This window comes from Canis lupus, chromosome 20 (assembly GCF_011100685.1).
Source record: "Canis lupus familiaris isolate Mischka breed German Shepherd chromosome 20, alternate assembly UU_Cfam_GSD_1.0, whole genome shotgun sequence".
In the NCBI taxonomy this organism is placed as follows: domain Eukaryota; kingdom Metazoa; phylum Chordata; class Mammalia; order Carnivora; family Canidae; genus Canis; species Canis lupus.
In genome coordinates, this window is record NC_049241.1 from 45,622,356 (window position 1) to 45,642,595 (window position 20,240).

The following is a 20,240-nucleotide window of genomic DNA, read 5'->3' on the forward strand; positions in this document are numbered from 1 at the left end:
AAGGATGAGTGAGTGGATGGGTGAAATTTTTGGTAGTTGAATGAATTGGTGGGTGGTGGATGGATGAAAGAGTAGATGAATAAATTAATGAATAAGTGTATGGGTGATGTAAGCTGCCCTGGACCTGGGATCTTTCTAACCCCTTGTGCCTCAATGCACTCTCCATGATGCCTTCTCCCTCTTGGTGGCAGAACCTGTTCCACTTCGTGACAGACGTGCAGAACAATGGGGTTGTGAAGATCCCAGATGCCAAGGGTGACGACGCCTGGAAGGTTTACTATGATGAGACAGCGCAGGAGATTGTGGATGAATTTGCCATGCGCTATGGCGTCGAGTCCATCTACCAAGCCATGACGTGAGGCTGCAGGCTGGGGTGGACATGAGGGCAAGGTGCAGGAAACTGGGGTGAGGGGGTCACCAAGTAAACACTGGCAGACCTAGTGGTGGAAGGGTTCTTGGGAGAAGGATCCAAAGAGGGTGTGGGTGTGGTGGGCATTCTGTAATCCCTTGGAGGTTAGGAAAGTACCACTTCTGGGAGTTGAAATAACAGTGTGAGAATCAGAGTTAGAGGCAGAGCTAGGACAACCCATAGAGGAGACAGAGAAACTTGGAAAACAATCTGCCAGAAAGAATGGTTTGGAGGTTAGAGGGGGCCACTCACAGATGCTGTCTTGGAGGTATTCTGGGGGGAGGGGGGATCACTGCCTGTCCTGGCTGGATGCCAGGCCTAATTTCTCCCATTCCCTCCCACCAGCCACTTTGCCTGCCTCTCCTCCAAGTACATGTGTCCTGGGGTGCCCGCCGTCATGAGCACCCTGCTTGCCAACATCAATGCCTACTATGCGCACACCACCGCCTCCACCAACGTGTCCGCCTCTGACCGCTTTGCTGCCTCCAACTTCGGGGTCAGTCCCAGAGACCGGGGCTGCAGGAGGAGGGAGAGCCCAACGCTGTGCTGGTCATACCCTGTGTGACTCCCTGGTCTCCAATCTGGACCTGACTTTTTGTGTGACTTTGCACCAGCCACTTGTCCTTCCTTCCCTCCTTCCTTCCTTCCTTCCTTCCTTCCTTCCTTCCTTCCTTCCTTCCTTCCTTCTCTCTCTCTCTCTCTCTCTCTCTTTCTTTCTTTCTTTCTTTCTTTCTTTCTTTCTTTCTTTCTTTCTTTCTTTCTTTCTTTTCTTTCTTTTAATGTATTCATGAGAGACACAGACAGAGAGAGAGGCAGAGACACAGGCAGAGGGAGAAGCAGGCTCCATGCGGGAGCCCGATGTGGGACTCGATCCCGTGACTTCAGGATCATGCCCTTGGCCAAACGCAGGCGCTAAACCACTGAGCCACCCAGGGGTCCCTCACTTGTCCTATCTAAGCCTCAATTTACCCCTCTGTAGAATGGAAATGAATATTACAGGGGTTCAGTTCTATGGTGGTTGGGGGGCACTTAGTATATAGTAAGTACTCACCCAATATGGCAGCCACTTTTAGCTGCTACACTTGACCCCCATGTCCCTGCTTCCATCCGTCTTTCTCCTCTCCTTCCTCAGAAAGAGCGCTTTGTCAAGCTCCTGGACCAGCTGCACAACTCCCTGCGGATTGACCTCTCCATGTATCGGGTAAGAAGTGCATGCATGATGACTTGCTTGCTTTTACACATATGTGTGTGCCCACTGGGGAGAGCTCCCATCAGGCGTGTACATGGGAGGACCCATATTAATATGTGGAATGTGTTCCTTTGACATTTGTACACATATGTGGGCAGCATCTGCCCAACATGCTAGATACATCCAACCAGACTCCCCCAGTTGCTTCAAGATATTCTCATGGACCTTCACATATTTCCTGAAACTTGGGGGGGCTCTTGTATTTCCCCTAAAACACTGCTACCCCACCAGACTCCCCCAGTTGCTTCAAGATGTTCTCATGGACCTTCACATATTTCCTGAAACTTGGCGGGGGGGGGCTCTTGTGTTTCCCCTAAAACAGTGCTACCCCACCAGACTCCCCCAGTTGCTTCAAGATGTTCTCATGGACCTTCACATATTTCCTGAAACTTGGCGGGAGGGGGGGGCTCTTGTGTTTCCCCTAAAACACTACTACCCCACCCAGCCTTCTTCCATAATCTTACCCCTCTTCTCCCTTCCAACAGAATAACTTCCCAGCCAGCAGCCCAGAGAGACTCCAGGACCTCAAATCCACTGTGGACCTTCTCACCAGCATCACCTTCTTTCGGATGAAGGTAAGAAGGAGACCCAGTCCCATTAGCCCCCTGAGGGGCATTTTCTAGCACTCTTAGCTCCTAATCAAGCAACATTTCACCTGGAGAGTAGTGCCCTTTTTCAATGACCCTCTGCTTTCATGCTGCTACATTTCCTTAAACTCATAACCACTTGTAGCCACTTCCTGGGTCCTCCTGTCCCAGACGGGCCAACTTGTGCCTGTTTCCCTCCCTCTAGGTGCAAGAACTCCAGAGCCCACCCCGAGCCAGCCAGGTGGTGAAAGACTGTGTGAAAGCCTGCCTCAACTCTACTTATGAATACATCTTCAACAACTGTCATGAACTCTACAGTCGGGAGTACCAGACAGACCCGGTAAGGACTCCAGATAAAGCAGAAAGGAATAGGGGTTACCAACCAGACCCCAGCCCAAATCCCAGGTCTGCCCCTTCTAAAGTGATTTAACTGAGCCGCAGTATCTCCCTCTGTAAAATGGGGTCATGAATCCATATCTCTGGATTGAGGAGAAAATTCAAAGATGCTATCTTTAGATAAAATGTAGGTAAGTGCTTAGCACCTGATAGACAACAGATGAGCAATAAATTCAGTTTTAGTTAAACTCAGTTGAGTTTGGCATACAGTGTGCTCCCATAGAATCACTAATGGAATCGCTATTCAATAAATGTTGAATTTAATTTCTTGAGTAGAGGTCAGTTTTGGTCATTTCAACTCAATTTATTTGAGATTTTTTTAAGATTATTTATTTATTCATGAGAGACAGAGAGAGAAGAGGAGACATAGGCAGAGGGAGAAGCAGGTGCCTCACAGGGACCCCAATGTGGGGCTCGATCCCGGGACTGGGATCACACCCTGAGCCTAAGGCAGTTGCTCAACCACTGAGCCACTCAGGAGTCCCTATATGAGATCTTTCAACATGTGTTTATCTACACATATAATTCCAGGATTGTCAATAAGGTTTCAAGGAGCTTATTCCCTTTTAAAAGGGAAAGATAAATAGATTGAAACTCAACCTAGGGTGATTAGCCCTGGGATGGAGGAATTGCAGGAGACTGTGGGAGCTAAGGTGGCCCCTTCCTCACCTTGGGTTTCTGATAGGAGATAACACATTAGCTCAATTTAGTGAGATTTTTATTTCATTCTGTTAAGTTACACTCAGGTTGACTTCAAGTTGAAGTCAACCTGAGTTTAAATCAAGTCACTTTTATTTATTTATTTTTATTTTTTTATTTATGATAGTCACAGAGAGAGAAAGAGAGGCAGAGACATAGGCAGAGGGAGAAGCAGGCTCCATGCACCGGGAGCCTGATGTGGGATTCGATCCCGGGTCTCCAGGATCGCGCCCTGGGCCAAAGGCAGGCGCCAAACTGCTGCGCCACCCAGGGATCCCAAATCAAGTCACTTTTAACTGAATTGGGTTGAGGTGCAGTGGATTAAATTGGGTTGGGTTTAGTTCAACTATAAAGAGTTGAGTCCCATTTATTTCTATTCAGGTGACTCAACATTGCTCTTGGCTAATTACTGAGCAGAACTGAGTTGGATTAGCAGGGTTTAATTGAATAAAAATCCATTTATTTCTATTCAGTTGACTTGAAGTTATTCTTGACTGGGTTGAGTGGGCTTGAGTTAGGATGAGATGGGTTGTTAGGTTAGGCATAGTTGAGTTCAAATTAATTAGTTTGAGTTGGACTCATTTCAGTTGAATTAGCTACATTCATTTTCACTGATTGGCTAAAGTTGGATTGAACTGGCCTGAGTATGTTAGATTGGTTTGAGTAGATAGCATTGGATTGGATTGATTCAGTTGACTTGAATTAGATTGTTAGGTTGGGTTGAGTTCAAGTCGATTTATTTCCATTATTCTGACTTAGGATGATGTTGATCTTGGATGAGTTGATTAGGTTCAATCCAATTGAATTCATTTGAGTTTAATTCAATCCAGTTAAGTTTAATTCCACTCCATTCAGTATAATTGGCCCAAGTTCCGTTTCATTGAATTAATTCTGAGAACCTCCATCTGTTAAGCTAAATGGGCCTGATTGGCATTCATTTCAGCCCCATTTGGTTTAGTGGGCTTCAGTTTTTTCCAACTAAATTCAGTTCTATTCACTTTTATGAGTTGAGTCTAATAAAGCTTTGTTGAGCTGCATGGACATGACCTCTGTTTGGGCCAGTTTACATGAACTCAGTTCCTTTTCATACAGCTCTCCTACCTGAACCACACATGTGTTAATGGGACCCCTTCCTCACTAACCTCCTGTCTCACAATAATGAACTAACCAAGGCACCTATCCCTGAGCCCCTTTGGCCAATGTCTCCACTGCCCCTTCTAGGCCAAGAAGGGAGAAGTTCCCCCAGAGGAACAGGGACCCAGCATCAAGAACCTTGACTTTTGGTCCAAGCTGATCACTCTCATAGTGTCCATCATTGAGGAAGACAAAAATTCCTACACTCCCTGCCTCAACCAGTGAGTTGTGTTATCTGTGCAGTTAATTTTCCGGAGGTCATTATGTGCGTACGTATGTGTGCACAATTTTGTGTCTTATGTGTAAAGATGATCATGTCTAATTACACATAATATGATGTCTATCTAGAGGCAACTGTAGGTATGGTTGTGCCTGAATGAAATATGGCATAGTTTACAAACATATACATGAAACTGTGTGTATGTATACAATTGCTGGTGTAATCAGGCATATATTTTGTATGTATTGATTTGTGTGAATAACACTGTGTACATATGTATATAATTTTGAATGTGTGTGCAGGTTCATAAGTAACAATAGACATGTTGCTCAAGTATTTACTATATGCTAGATACTCTACTAAATGTTTTACATTTAAATTGCATTATATCTTGTGTGTAGATCTAATTCATTGTATATTGTAGCCTATGGGTTTAATTGTATATATGCATACAATTGTGGAATGCACTTCAATATACAATATTGTATATTGTGTAATTGTGTGTATGTACATAGTTTAGGTTTGTAGATTTATACATTTGTAGAGTTTTCATCTCTGTTAGCTAAATGAACTGCTGTGTCTTATTTCTCTCTGAGTGCTAGAGGGGCTCCTAACTCTGGTGTGCCAATATCTCTTGGTTAGTTAGATATTCAGTTAAGATCAGGGATTTGGAATGGATGGGCTAAGGGTGGATGCATAAGGGTGGGCAGATGGATGGAGATATGATTGAATGGAGAAATGAACAGATGGGTGGGTAGATGGTTGGATGAATAGGTGGATGGATGGATGGATTGGTTGATGGAAGGATGAATGAGTACATAAAGGAATGGATGGATAGCTGATTGGATGGAGAAATGGATGGATAGATGGATGGATGGATGGATGGATGGATGGATGGATGAATAGGTGGATGAATGGATAGATTGGTGGAAGGATGAAAGGGTAGATAAAAGAATGGATGGCTGATTAGATGGAGAAATGGACTGATGGATGGATGGATGGATGAGTGGATAGACAGATGAGTGAGAGAATGGATAGGTAGAAAGGTGGATGACTGGGTGAATGAATGGATGAAGGGATGGAGAGATAGATGGGTGGAGGCTCATGGAGAAGCAGGGCTTCAGTTCAGAGTCACTCAGCAAGTCAGTGGCTTTGAGGGAGCTTGAACCCAGATCCCCCTGTCTATCCTGCACTACCCTCTGGGATGGGAAGGCCAAAGCAGCCTGTGCCATCTTGCTTCCATCTGGCGAGGTTTCATTGTTCTACGACCTTCACCAGGTTTCCCCAGGAGCTGAACGTGGGTAAAATCAGTGCCGAAGTGATGTGGAACCTGTTTGCCCAGGACATGAAGTATGCCATGGAGGGTGAGTACTCTCATCCCCATGTCTGCCAATCTAGCTATAAAGGTAGTTGTGCTTCAGTAGTATCCCCTCCGAGGCTGTGAGTGCCCTCAGGCTTGAGGTTGGACACCTGTGATGGCCAGGGTAGGTGCTGCCAAGACAGAGGGTGGAGACCCTCCTGACTGAGCCACTTCCATTCTCACCCTACCAGAGCATGACAAGCATCGCCTATGCAAGAGCGCTGACTACATGAACCTACACTTCAAGGTTAAGTGGCTGTACAATGAGTATGTGGCAGAGCTTCCTGCCTTCAAGGACCGCGTGCCTGAGTACCCTGCGTAAGTCCCTTGCCCCAAGCCAGAACTATAGCACTGACAGATAGACTGAGGCCCAGGGATGAGAGCTGACCTACTCAGGGCTCCCTGGGCATCAAGGGCATAGTGGGGTTCAAACCTAGTAGTCTCTATTTTCAGCCATTGGACTATGGATTCCTATAGCCCTGACAATTAATATTTATAAGTATCAGAAACTGCACTGAACGGTCCTATGTGCCTTTTCTCATTTAATCCTTTTGACAATTCTATAAGATGGGAGCATTATAATTCCCATTTTGGGGATGAGAAAATGGAGAGTTTAATGCTGAAGGACTTGCCCAAGGTGACATCCAATAAGTGACGGAGCCAGGATTTGAACTCTGGATGTCTGACTCATGGGCTGTGTTGGAGAGCAGGATGGTGGTCACCATTTACCGAGGACCTACTATGTGTTGTGTCATTCACTGCTCACAGCAGCACTGTGGGATAGATACTCCTCTGTTGTACAGGTAATGGGATCCCACAGAGGGAATCCACTTGCCCATGGGTAGTTTATCTGAACCATGAGCCCTGCGAGTATGAGCCTTGCCCTAACAGTGGCCACGAGGTCCATTTCGTGGCTGAAGTAACCGAGGCCTGATGGGTTAGGGAAGCAGGGGGGTACCCACCCAAGGCCACAGGATGAATTCAAGGGAGAGAAGGACCTGCCCAAGTACCGTTAAGAACCAGGCAAAGGAGAGGGTCAGGGGATGAGAGGTGGCAAGACCCCACCCCTGCTCTCCATTCCAGGTGGTTTGAGCCCTTTGTCATCCAATGGCTGGACGAGAATGAGGAGGTGTCCCGGGATTTCCTACATGGGGCCCTGGAGCGAGACAAGAAGGATGGGGTGAGGACACTGGCCCATGATCAAGGCCCTAGAGTGCCCACAGTGGTCTCCCTCTGAGGCCCATTGGGATCCAATATGAGGTCAAAAATTGCCCTTGGGATGAAGCCAGTCTGAAAGATGGCCACCATTTTCGTCTTGTTCATAGTGTTGAAAGTGTTCATTCAACAAATGAATGAAAATTCATCAAGCTGGAAGCCCCACACTCCCCATAGCCTCTGTGTCCACATCTAAGTCACCCCTGCACACTATTCATTTCACTCCAGGGCAGTTGGTCTCTGGCTTTCCCCATGGAGAGCAGGGGGGTTGGATGCTGGGACTGTCTGGCTCTGACCCCTCTCTTCCTTTCTGGCCTCCCTCCCACTACAGTTCCAGCAGACGTCAGAGCATGCCCTATTCTCCTGCTCCGTGGTGGATGTCTTCTCCCAGCTCAACCAGAGCTTTGAGATTATCAAGAAACTCGAGTGTCCTGACCCCCAGATTGTGGGGCACTATATGAGGCGCTTTGCCAAGGTATGGGAGTGCAAGTGGGATTAGGGATGGAGTCCAGATGAGGAATTGGGATAGGGTCAAGGTTGAGGTTGCAGTTGAAATTGCTATTGGGATCAAGGTCAAGACTGGGGTTAAGGTTGGGATTGAGGTCAAAGCTGGGGTTGGTGATATCAGTGAGATAGGGGTTGAGGTTGAGATCAATGTTGGAGTTATGATTGGGAACAGCATTTAGGTTGAGTTTGGAGTTGATGTCAGGGCCGTGGTTAAAGTTGGAATTGAATTTGGAGATGGGGTCAAGGTTGAGGATGGGATTGAGTTTGGGTTTGGGTTTAGGGTTACTATTAGTATAGAAATTCAATTTGGCATTGAGGTTGGAGTGAGTGTTGGGATTAATGTAGAATTATGGCGGGCCTTGGGGTGAGGTTGGAGGTCGGGACCATCTAACTGGCATTGAAGGTTCCAGCTAATTGGCTTTAGGCTGAGTTGAACTTGAGGACTGTAAGTAGGAATTGAGATTCTGTCTGGGATCCAGTCATGCTTGTTCTTGGAGCTGGGTTAATATGATGGTTGATTGCTCTGTGAAAGATCTGACTTTACATAAAATAGTCATCCTTACCTGGTGGTGTCTCCTCTTGGTTGTGAGGGTCATCTTGGGTAGAGAATTCACCCATTCAAGTGGTCCATCTTAAGTTCTCTTAGGGGTTTGGGCTCATCCCTGATCTCACTAGTGACTCTTGATGGGCTTGCCCAGCCCCAGCCCCCATTGTCACTCCATCTGTGTCCTCCCCAGACCATCAGTAATGTGCTTCTCCAGTACGCAGACATCATCTCCAAGGACTTCGCCTCCTACTGCTCCAAGGAGAAGGAGAAAGTGGTGACCTGTGGGGGACCCTATCCTGTCCCCTCTCAGCCCCATTCTGTACCCCCAAGGCTCCATCCTTCCCTGGGCTCTGTGTCTATGTGTCCAGCTGTGTGTCCGTGTACCTGACTGTGTGTGTCTGGGGGGATCTGGAGGTGAGGGCACATGCCTTCAGTGTGTCATTGTTGCGAATGAAGCCTTCAGGGTGTATGGATGTAAGTGTGCAAAGCTTTGAGCCCATGTGGGAGAATATGGGTGTGTGACAGGAACTCTCCCCCTTCCTGCTACTCCCAGAAGCCTAGCCCACCCTAGGGAAGTTACTTAGCCCTGTTTCCCTCTGCCAGTCTCGAGACACTCCCTTCCCCAACATTCCCAGAAATCTGGTCCCAAATGCTGTCTTTCATTCTTCCTCCGGACTCAGACCCTGAAACCATCCTGGGGTCCCTGGCAGTGGATGGGGGAGGCTCTGGGGAAGGGTACTGAGCCCTGACTCCCTGCTCTTTTTGCATCCCTAGCCCTGCATCCTCATGAACAACACTCAGCAGCTCCGAGTGCAGCTAGAGAAGATGTTCGAAGCCATGGGAGGGAAGGAGGTGAGGCGAAGCCCAGGCAGGGTCATCACGTACCCTGCATCCCTGTAGGCCCTTGATGAATTCCCGCTCAGCTACTCCCTCTAACCCAAGCAAGCAGCTTCACCATCTGTGCCTGTTTCCTCCCCAGCCCCTTGGGATCTCTTTCCCTGTGTTGGATGGGTAAATACCCCATTTATGTGGATGCTCTATAAACCTGACCTGCTATCCTTTTTCCCTCCTCAGCTGGATGCCGAGGCCAGTGACATCTTGAAGGAGCTCCAGGTGAAGCTCAACAATGTCTTGGATGAACTCAGCCGGGTGTTTGCTACCAGGTGGGGACATCTCCAGGGCTGGGAGCAGACAGGAGGGGGTAGCCCCACACCTCTAAACCTGGGGCATCCAGAGACTCAGCAGATGTAGTGGTGAGGACTTCAGGCTCGGAGTTAGAGCTGAGTTCAATCCTGGCTTCACCACTTACTAGCTATGTAGCCTTGGGTGAGTCATTTAATTTCTCTGAACCTTAGTTTACTCATCTATAAAATGAGGATGATGATAGTAATAGTACCTGAGTAGGACTGTGCAGTGAGATAAATAGCACAAGTGAATGTCTCAGCCCAGTGTCCAATTCTGCTATTACACACCACATCATCCCCTGCTCAGTTATATGCCATGGCTCCTTGATGCTCAGGATAAAAACATAAAGGTCCATGGGTCAGCTTTTGAGACCTCATCTGGTCCTCTCTCTGGGAGGCCTGAAGAGTGTGGTCTGAGCTCCTCCCTTCTATGCCCCCAGCTTCCAGCCACACATTGAGGAGTGCGTAAAGCAGATGGGTGACATCCTCAGCCAGGTGAAGGGCACAGGCAATGTGCCAGCCAGTGCCTGCAGCAGTGTGGCCCAGGATGCTGACAATGTGCTGCAACCCATCATGGACCTGCTGGACAGCAAGTAAGCCAGGCTGGGTAGATTAAGATGGCCAGGAAGAGTTTAAGGATGGGGCCTCAGAGACCTAGGGCTGGCCTGGAGAGGACATTCAGGGCATGTTTGCTGGGCAGTGGTTGTATGGTTTGGAAGGGTGGGTGGGTGGAGGTATGAAGGGATAGAAATATGGGTGAGTAAATGGTTGGAAGGACTGTGAGTAAATATTTGTATGGGTGAATGGACAGTGGTTGGATGGATAGATGACATGAGAAATGAGTGTGCTGATTGATGGGTAGATTAAAAGATAAATGCTTGGAAGGCTAGATGGAGGGTAGATGGATAAAAGGAGGGATGGATGGGTAAATGAATAGTTAGGTAAGTATTTGGATGGATGGATGGATGGATGAATAACCAGATGGATGGATGGACGAATGGATCAATAGATTGAAATAAGGAAAAATGGATGGAAGTGTAGATGAGAGGATGGATGAATGGGTGGAAGGGAGGGAGGGAAGGAAAGAGGGGATGGAGGATGGATAGAAAGTTGGATGGAAAGGAGGGAGCAAGGGAGGAGGGGAGAAGAAAAAAGATGGAGGGGTCATTAAATTTGGGGGGAGGATAGTTTGGAGGATGGGTGGGTCAGTTGTTGGATGGATCATGGTGGATTGATTACTCGGTCTCCTTGAACCCTCATATATCCAGTCTCGAATTCTTGTTTTCCCTCTCAAGTTTGCCCTCTTCCTATACCATCCCTTCCCCTCTGCCTGAACATGGTCCCAGCCCACTCGCAGTCCCTAGTCTCCAGCCTTCCTCTTCCAGCTTACCCTCCACGCTTCTTTCGAACAGAAAAGTCTGACTATGTATCTCATGAACACTCCATGGTTCCTCACTGCCCTCATGCTGAGGCCCAGGCTTTCCTCCCAGCCAGTGTTGAGTCCTCTTCCAGCCTGGCCCCTGCTGACCTGTCCAGTCACCATTTACTCCTCATGTGTGTCATGCTTCATAGCCCCATCAGATCATTCTGGTCAATGGGATCCATCCGGCCCCATTCAGGGGTCCCTGTACAGGCTCTGTGCCCTCTGGAGCATTTTCCCACCTTGCCCATTTGTTGAGGAAAGGGGGCTCTGCAGGTTAGAGCCAGCTGGGCCATCTCTCAGACCTGCCCTTCATCTCCAGCCTGACTCTCTTTGCCAAAATCTGTGAGAAGACAGTGCTGAAGCGGGTGCTAAAGGAGTTGTGGAAGTTGGTCATGAACACCATGGAGAAGACCATCGTTCTGCCGCCCCTCACTGACCAGACGGTGAGGCCCACAGGGGGCCAGAGGGGATTCCTGGGCAGCCTCCCCTGTGGGAGCCCAGAGAACTTGATGCCAAAGGCAGTGGGGCTCAGAGGTCAGTGGGGCCATTCAAAGATTAGAGAGGTCACCTATGGATTAAAAGTCACCAAAGAGTCAAATAGGTCATTCATGGGTCAGATATATAAATGTCAAAGAGGTCACGTAGAGTTAAGAGATGTCTAAGGGACACAGAAGTCATATGTGGATCAATAGGGCATACAAAGGTCGGAGATCACCCAGAAAATAAAGAGGTCAACTTGGGGATCATGGAATCCATGGATCACAGAGGTCATATGGGTCAGTGGGTTCATCAGAGGGCTCTTTGGGGTCAATCACGAGACAAGGAGGGGAGATACCATGGACTTGGAAGATCAGAGACCAATAGAACACAGGGCTCCCAGAGGTCAGCCAGAGGTTACAGAGAGCATCCAAGGTCAGAGAGGTCAAGCAGAGGTCAGCATTCATCTACAGGCCAGGACCATGCCTCTAGAACCCTTTGGGAAAAGCCCAGAGACCGTGATCCCCAGGGATCAGGCTTCCAGGTGGGATTGGGTGAACCACAACATCTGCGGAGGGGTGTGGCTGGGTGTGGGTTCCTCCAGGGAGGTGTGCGGGCCTGAGGACGGCAATGGCACATGGGTTGATGGCACAGTACAGAGTGAGAGGACGTTCCTGGGTGGTTGGGGGAGGCTCGGAGAGGGTGGGCAGGGCCGCCAAGAGGCACCGATGGTGGGGGATGGTGGGGGAGGCTTTAGACCTCCCGTCACCTGTCACCTGCCTGTCTCCTCTGGGCTGGGCAGGGGCACGGGGTCCGCCCCTCGGTGCCGTCTCCGCCCCCTCCCTGGCCTTCCTGGGAGACTCATGGTGACTTATTCCCCCCTCCCCCACCGCCCCGCCCCCATCTCGGCTGACAGATGATCGTAAGTAGAGGCCCTTCTGTCCGTCTGTCTGTCCGTCCGCTCTGTGTCTGGACTCGGCCCACCGCGTGGCTGCACCCACCCCACCCAGTGCCCCCTCCTCACCCACCGGCCTCCCACCCACTGTCCCACTTCCCGCCTAGATGTGCCTGTGTCTGTCTGGGGCGGGGCATGGGGAGGGGGCGGGGCCTGGAGGGAGGGAGGCCACGCCCGCCCACCCCGCCCCATTGTTAAGTACCCAGGAGGTGCCTTCGGGCTCCCAAACCCCGAAGCCTAAGACCAGCATCTTCACATCTGACTTCATCCCTTACTTGGGATTCACCCTCACCCCCATGCTCAGACTCCAGCAGGATACTGGTCCCTCTCTGAAGCTAGAAGGAGGCTAAAAGTCAACGGAGTTCTCGAACGTCTTCGCTGGCTCTCAACTGTTAACAGCCACACAAAATACAGGCCCCCACCCCCCCGAGTCCCTACTCAGCTGTTAGGCACAGACCCCAACCCCCACCACCACCACCCCTGCCTTCCCACTCCCACCGCAGGATCACATGAATCCCAGACACACACCCAGGCACCCAGGTGGGAGACAGCATTTGTGACTTTGGTGGCAGGCAGACCTGGCGTCAAATCCCAGCCCAGCCACTCTGTGACCTTGGGAAGTCACTTCACCTCCCAACCTCCGGTTCCTTGTCTGGAAAAAAAGGTTACCTGTAGTAACTCTTGGAGGGTTGTTGTGAGAACCAAACGGGATGATGCATTAAAGTCTCATCTCTGTGACTACCTGAGGCAGTGCTCACTAAATTAGAGCTGATATTGTTGGTGATGGTAGTAATATGTAGACACACAGGAGGGCAGAGATCAATAAAACCACTTCAGAGTCCCCCCCCCCCCTTTGTGGACAAGACAATTATAAGATTTCACCTGTCAAAAGTTCACGAGCGTTCATCTCACTTCTTGGTGGCTGCAGTCTGGGTCTTTGGCTGTAACCATCTGGTGGCAGGATACCCAACAACAGTGTGTTTATGGGCAAGGAGCTAAAGGGATTCACATTTATTGATGATTCTTTGTGGGTTTTTTGTGTTTTTTTTTTTCTTTAAGATCTTATTTTTGTTTATTCACGAGAGACAGAGAGGCAGAGACATAGGCAGAGGGAGAGAGGCACAGGGAGCCTGATGTGGGACTCGATCCCGGGACCCTGGGATCACTCCCTGAGCCAAAGGCAGACGCTCAACCACTGAGCCACCCAGGCGTCCCTATTGATGATTCTTTGTATGCTCGACCTCGTAGTTGCTGTACAGCCTACATTCATGACAACCCTTTGAGTGAGGTGGATATTATTATTCCCGTTTCGCAGAAGAGGAAAGCTGAGGCTCAGAGAGGAGGAGTCACTTGCTCAAGGCCACATAGTAAACATGCCAGAGTCAGGTTCCAAATTCAGACCTACCTGAATTTGGAGCCTATTTGATCACCTGTTGACCCAAGAAACAAGATCCTCATATATACAGTAAACATAAACGGATCATACTTTGGCAGTGACTTCTTTCTCTCTGGCTCTGTATTTCTATTTCTCCTCTTTCTCTTTCCTATCTCTCTGACTCTTATAGCTTTTAAGAGTTGGTCATTAAGGTACACACACATCCCTCCATGCAACCCAGCCATCAGCGCCCTGTGCGGTATAGATGCCCCTTACCTCCTGTCCCCGTGAGTACATGTGTGATCACCCTGGGTTCCCACCACACATGGCTTGCCAGGTTGATCACCCTGTGACGTTGTCTCTGCAGGGCACCCTCTTGAGAAAACATGGCAAGGGATTAGAAAAGGTAATGAGGGCCTCATCTGTGCTGAGGTCCTGAGCTCTGGTGTCTGGGTGTGTGTGTGCATGTGTGTGTCCGTGTACATGGGTAGGAAGGTCAGCTGGGATCACAGGTAAAGGCAGGTGTCTTAGCCAAGTCCCAGAAAACCAGAAGTTAGAGATGAGTTCATTCTCCAGGGTCATGGCTTGGAGTAGGTGTCCATGTGTGAGCAAACATTGGCACAAACGGCTCCCACCCTCTTATAACAAAACCCAAAGGGCTTATCTCAGCCCTGGGCTCAGCTGAAATTCTGTGGCTTTGAGAAGGGCCCGGACCCTGGACTACTGCCCTGGACTGAGACACGTGTTGTTTTTCATGTAGATTGTTGTTGTTGTTGTTCTAATGGGTATTTGTTGTAAGGAGATGGCAGCTGTGGCAACACATGAACAGTGGCCCTTGCTGTGCATTCATGTAGGAACTATCATACCTGTGAGCACACAAGCTTCCCTACTCACTCATTTAGCCCTTTGAGGAGGGGCGCATATTCAATGTGCCAGGCACCATATACATGTAAGTGCATCCATGTAGGGGTGAGTGTGTGAGCTTATGTGTGTGACTGTGCACACATGTGGAAGTGTTTAGGGGTCCATGTGTGTATTTTAATGTGTGAGTTCTTCTGTGTGTATGTGTGTTTGTGTGCTGATCCAAGTGTGTATGCGCGTGTGTGTGTAAACTTTCTGCACCTGTGTGGATGTGCTCGGGTGTGTGTCTCCACATTGAGGGAACTTGTGATACCTATAAGTACATTTCTTTTAGAAGCAGCCCTGTGGGAAAAAGTCTTGGGAGTTGGGGGAGGAGAGAAACCCAAGCCCTTTCTCTTCTCTCCCCCTCTCCAAGGCACCCCATCCCTAGGCAGGCTGTCCCCAGGTGATGGGCTGGTTGTAGCCTCCTGGCAGTCGGGGAGTCCAGCCAGAGCCCCCAGTGGGAGACAAGGGAAGGTGCCTAGCTGGGGAGGGGGCCCAGTGTTAGACTCAGGACCTGGGGGGGCAGCTTGTGGGCTGGGGAGTGGGACTGTGCTTTGAGTGGGCAGGGAAGCCCCAGTGAGCATCCTCCCAACAGCCACCCAAACTCTGACCTCCGCCTGATTCTCTCCACAGGGCAGGGTGAAATTGCCAAGCCACTCAGATGTAAGACCAGCCTCTCACTGTCTGTCTGGCTCCCACCCCCATCCCCCTCCCCACCCCGTGCCTCCTTCCACCTCTGTGGTCCTTGCCGTCTGGGGGCGCACTGTGAACCCATCTGTGGTCTCTTCTTCCTTTGTCTGTCTGGTTTGCTCGTGAGGGTGGGTGGGGGGGGAGGCAGGAGGGGAGGAGGGTGTGGCAAGGGAAACTGAGGACCAGATAGCTGGGCTCCTAAGTCGCTGTGCTTCAGGACAGCCTCAGGGAATCACAGACAAGGATCAAAAAAGTGGCCACAGCCAGGACGATAGTAAGGATGTTAGTAGGGGCAGCTCCCACTGGCCAGCTGGTAGACCGTCAATGTGATTCCAATCATCTCAGCTGTAAATGGGCCTCCTTCCTGCCTAGCCCTGCTCAGGACCCCAGACCACCCCAGAGTCCAGTAAATGCAGGACCTCATCGATACTTAGGCCTACCCCAGCCCCCGAGCTAGTGTAGGTGCCCCTGTGAACCAGCGAAGGAAACTGAGACCCAGAAAAGTCCAAGGACATGCCTCAGGTCACCTAGCACAGTGATTGGAGGAGGCAGGACTTGTGGCTTCCAGGCCGATCATTGCCCCCCAGCACTGCTCATGACCTTGAGGCCAAATGATAATAACGACAGTGAACATTGAACAAAGACACATTTAGCCCCAGCTAAACCATGAAGTAGATATGATTTCCCCCAACTAGATGAGAAAGCTGAGGTTCAGAGAGGTTAAGTGACTTGCCCAGGGCCACATAGCAGAGCTGGGATTTGAACGCAGCCCACCCAGGCTCATTGGAGCCATAACCAGGATGCCATCTTGCTGGTGTCTGTTTTGGGTGGGTGGAGGATGGGTACTGAGGTGTGTGTTGCTTGGGGAGGATTCTTCCTTTTACAAGGTCATACTAACAGCCACCCAGATTACTGGGGGGAAATTCTCCTACAGGGGCATGGGGCCCGGGGAGTGGTGGTGCTGGGGTCACCAGAACCCATCCCACAGTTTTCTTGAAACCCCCTGACTTTGGGCTGCCCAGCCTGTCCCATACTGACAAACACCATCTGGGGCTCCCTGCACCCATGGCTCCTCACTGCCTGCTCTCTTTCTTCTCTGTCCCACAAACCCGGGGTCCTGGTAGAGGTGAGAGGGTGGGTAGTGCGCCCACACTGGGATTTGCAGGGACAAAGTCATCACCTCCTCCCACTCAGCACTTCCTGAGGGGAAGCTCCAGATCTGTCTCTGGGACATAACCATTGCCCTGCCCAGAGCTTCTGGACAAGAACCAAGGTGGTGTCCAGGGCTAGGGTGTCAGTAGGGCTGTGGGGATTGGTCTGGAGGACCGCCCCCCTCACCTCGGCTGTGACTGTTGTTACCTGCAGGGAACCCAGATGATCTTCAATGCAGCCAAAGAGCTGGGTCAGCTGTCTAAACTCAAGGTGAGGCCAAGTGTGGGGGCAGGAGGTTGGGGTGGGGACATTTCCTGGGGGAGAGGTCCCAGAATGGTGACATGCTTAGGGGACAGAAGCCCCACTCGGACTGACTTAAGCACAATTTATTGGATCCAGTGTGTTGGAAAGATGTGCAAAGTTCAGCTTCAGATACAGCTTGATCAAGGGTACAAATCGTTTATTTGACAAATATTGAGCACCTGCTGTGTGCCAGTCACAGGCAAGGCACCAGGCACACAGCAGACCCACTACCCTACTTGTCAGAGTTTTCCATGAGGCCCACCCCAGACAGGCATATCCCTAAGGTGGGGTCTGCTCTGCCCACCTGGGCCCTCTCTCCATCCATCCAGGACCACATGGTACGAGAAGAAGCCAAGAGCTTGACCCCAAAGCAGTGTGCAGTCGTCGAACTGGCCCTGGACACCATCAAGGTGAGAGGTCCCACCCCTGTCCCTTCCCAGGTGGAACAGGCAGAGGGTGTGACTGGTGAGGACATGGACCTAGACTCCCAACCCACCTTACTTTATTCAATTTATAAACACTCCCTGATGACTCCTCTGTCAGTTCCAGGCTGGCTGATGCAGGGTCCCGCGGAGCCCTAGGTTCAGGGGGCCAGCCAGATACAGACACCCCCAGCTCTGGGGTGTCAAGCTCTGGGTCTTGAGGAATGCATAGGAGTTCCAAGCCAGAGCAAACAAAGCATTGTAGGTAGAGGGCCAGCCCATGCAAGAACCCGGGGGCGGGGGAGGGGGCATGAAAGGGGCCGTGGTCTCCATGAAATGAAAAGCATGAAAACTACCCTGAGGGCAATTTTTTTTTCTTAAATAATTATAGTGAAATAGGGTTGGCAAAGTATTAAGGAGGGTGGTCAAGGAAAGCTCCTTGCGATCTTAACCAACGGAGGGAGGACAGGGAACCAGCCACGGCAAAATTAGGTGTTTGACTTTGGGAGGGAGGCCGTCCCATCAAGGAGCGCAGGAAGTGCAAAGACCCTGAGGCAGGTACCACAAGGGGCTGGAGGAGAGGGAGAGGCATGGGTGTTATTTTGAGACTGCCGCTGGCTTTGGGGGCAGGGCTGGAGGTGGGGGAGTAGCAGAGCCGACCAGTGTTCTGAGGCCCCGGGTCATCCAGCACGTCACCACTGGAGGGCAGCGGGGGTGGGGAGGGGGGTATCGGGGCTGCCTAACTAGACTCACCTCTCCCCGCCCTGTCCTCCACAGCAATACTTCCACGCAGGTGGCGTGGGCCTCAAGAAGACCTTTCTGGAAAAGAGCCCGGACCTGCAGTCCCTGCGCTACGCCCTGTCCCTCTACACGCAGGCCACTGACCTGCTCATCAAGACCTTCGTGCAGACGCAGGCGGCCCAGGGTAAGCGGCGGCCTGCTAGCTGCGGCCACCCAGCCCCTAAGCCAGTGAGGCCGCCACCGACTCACCTCCTCTGTGACGTCACGGGCCGGGGCAATTGACAGCCCCCGGGAGCCCGCGAGCTCCGCGCTGGCTCGGGGCCAACGAGTGATCGCCTACTCGTGGGGGCGGGACCTCGACGTCACTGGGCCAGGAGGTGATTGAAAGCTGTGGGGCGGGACCTCTTTGAAGGCCAGGCCCCGGGAGTGATTGAAAGCTCCTGGGGGCGGGACTTGGAAGGATGGGATCCAGGGAGTGGTTGACAGCTCGGGGGAGGCGGGGCATATGACGTCATGCGGCAAAGGAATGATTGACAGCCCCGGGGGATGGGATGGGAGGGACCCCCGACCCGGAGGAGCGGACCGAGAGGGAGTTTCCGTTTCTCAAATTCTGTCTTTCTCTCTCTCTTCTCTTGCCTCTGTCTCGTGTCCCTCTCTGAGTTCACGCACAGCAGCTGGGGCTGGGGAGAGCAGGACTCTAGGGTCCTAGTTCCCCTCCCTGGGGACACCCCCCGCCCCCCCATTCAAAACTGGCCCTAGGACGCGGGAGAGAAGTTTGGCCGCTGACCCAGGCGTAGTTCCGGCAGCGGGGTGGGAGGGAGAGCGGCCATCCGGCCAGAAGCTGGGGGGAGGGGAGCGCCCCCCACCCCCATCCCCCCCACCCCGAGTCAGCCCAGGGCCTAGGGCCCTCCCTGGGCGCCGGGCTCCCGTGCTCAGCCTCGTGCCCAGTCCAAGCTGCTGCTTTTAGTGTCCCTGGTGTCCCCCCCGGAGCGGGAGGCTGTCCGTCCGTCCGTCTGCAGCTGACGTTTCTCTCTCTCTTGTTTCTCCTCCCTCTCACTCGCCGCCCCCTCTCCGCGCCTCCCCTGCTCCCCGCCACGCACACTCGCCCTCCATCCTCGCCTCTCGCTCGCTCGTCTCTCCCCCACCCCTCCCTCCCCTCCTTTCTCCACCTTCCCCCGCGATTAGTCCATGGTGGAAAAGGGACTAGGTTTACCCTTAGTGAAGACATTTATCCTGAGAAGGGTACGTGCCTCCGCCGCCCGCCCGCCCGCCCGCCCGCGCCCGGTGCCCGGTGCCTGCGCCCCTCCCGGCCCGGCTAGTAAAAGGCCCGTCCTTCCGCCTCCCGGCCGCGCCCGGGCCGACCGGCTCTGGGGGCCTAGGTGGACGAGGGGGAAGGACGGCTTGCTGGTTCCACGGGGGGAAGGAGAAGCGATTCGAGTCGGAATCCGCTTCGCCCTAGGTGCACCTCCTAAGCAGGATCCCGGGAGCCCCGGACAGCGCCTGCACGGCTGGGAGTGGGCTCGGATGCCAGTGGGCCCCTCCCCCAGCTCTGCCTCTGGCGGCTGGGCGCCTGCGGGAGTAGCTCAGCTTTCCCATCTGTAAAAGGGGAACGGTCAAGGGCCCTCATACAAAGATTATTTTTAGGATTAGCTGAATTAAATTTAGAGCAGTTCCCGACCTGTAATACATGTGGTAGCTCCCAGGAAGTGTATTGTTGCTGTTACTGTATTATTATCACTAATGACTATTATTACCGACGTCATGCTTCCAAGCATAGAAAACGAATTGTTTTCAAGCTCTAACTCTGAGCCAGCGCTTGTGTCAAGAAACATTTCTCAGGGATTTTTTATTTTTTTTTTTTTTTTTTTTTTTTTTAAATTTTTATTTATTTATGATAGTCACACAGAGAGAGAGAGAGAGGCAGAGACATAGGCAGAAGGAGAAGCAGGCTCCATGCACCGGGAGCCCGACGTGGGATTCGATCCCGGGTCTCCAGGATCGCGCCCTGGGCCAAAGGCAGGCGCCAAACCGCTGCGCCACCCAGGGATCCCTCTCAGGGATTTTTTAGAAAAGATTTCTCCCAATTGCCCCACAGGGCAGTCCATCATTCCACAGATGAGGAAGCTGAGTCTCAAAGGAGATTAAGCCATTTGCCCAAGGAACCTTCCTTTATGAAGGGGCGAGGGGCAGGGACTCAGGGAGGGGCGGGATTGGGGTAAACAGAGAGGCCCGAGAAAGACCCTTCCCCTTGGAGCCAGCAAACCACGGGATGGGGGCGCCCAGCAATGCCCT

General features: G+C 51.6%; 1 protein-coding gene across 8 annotated transcripts in view; it reads left to right on the forward strand.

The window, feature by feature from the left end:
• The window catches only part of UNC13A (unc-13 homolog A), a 61,417-nt gene that overhangs the window by 35,579 nt on the left and 5,598 nt on the right, over nucleotides 1–20,240 (forward strand). For 2 of the 8 annotated variants that reach the window (XM_038566890.1, XM_038566892.1), the window contains 22 exons: nucleotides 192–355; nucleotides 755–905; nucleotides 1,542–1,610; nucleotides 2,144–2,233; nucleotides 2,451–2,585; nucleotides 4,562–4,695; nucleotides 5,973–6,058; nucleotides 6,246–6,372; nucleotides 7,138–7,234; nucleotides 7,601–7,744; nucleotides 8,514–8,597; nucleotides 9,098–9,175; nucleotides 9,398–9,486; nucleotides 9,948–10,100; nucleotides 11,250–11,373; nucleotides 12,324–12,329; nucleotides 14,105–14,143; nucleotides 15,274–15,303; nucleotides 16,696–16,752; nucleotides 17,115–17,195; nucleotides 17,985–18,132; nucleotides 19,134–19,190. In XM_038566890.1, the coding sequence (XP_038422818.1) occupies nucleotides 192–355; nucleotides 755–905; nucleotides 1,542–1,610; nucleotides 2,144–2,233; nucleotides 2,451–2,585; nucleotides 4,562–4,695; nucleotides 5,973–6,058; nucleotides 6,246–6,372; nucleotides 7,138–7,234; nucleotides 7,601–7,744; nucleotides 8,514–8,597; nucleotides 9,098–9,175; nucleotides 9,398–9,486; nucleotides 9,948–10,100; nucleotides 11,250–11,373; nucleotides 12,324–12,329; nucleotides 14,105–14,143; nucleotides 15,274–15,303; nucleotides 16,696–16,752; nucleotides 17,115–17,195; nucleotides 17,985–18,132; nucleotides 19,134–19,190 (2,143 nt within the window). The remainder of the gene's footprint in view (nucleotides 1–191; nucleotides 356–754; nucleotides 906–1,541; nucleotides 1,611–2,143; nucleotides 2,234–2,450; nucleotides 2,586–4,561; nucleotides 4,696–5,972; nucleotides 6,059–6,245; nucleotides 6,373–7,137; nucleotides 7,235–7,600; nucleotides 7,745–8,513; nucleotides 8,598–9,097; nucleotides 9,176–9,397; nucleotides 9,487–9,947; nucleotides 10,101–11,249; nucleotides 11,374–12,323; nucleotides 12,330–14,104; nucleotides 14,144–15,273; nucleotides 15,304–16,695; nucleotides 16,753–17,114; nucleotides 17,196–17,984; nucleotides 18,133–19,133; nucleotides 19,191–20,240) is intronic. The other 6 variants (XM_038566891.1, XM_038566898.1, XM_038566893.1 and 3 more) reach the window with 6 other exon arrangements.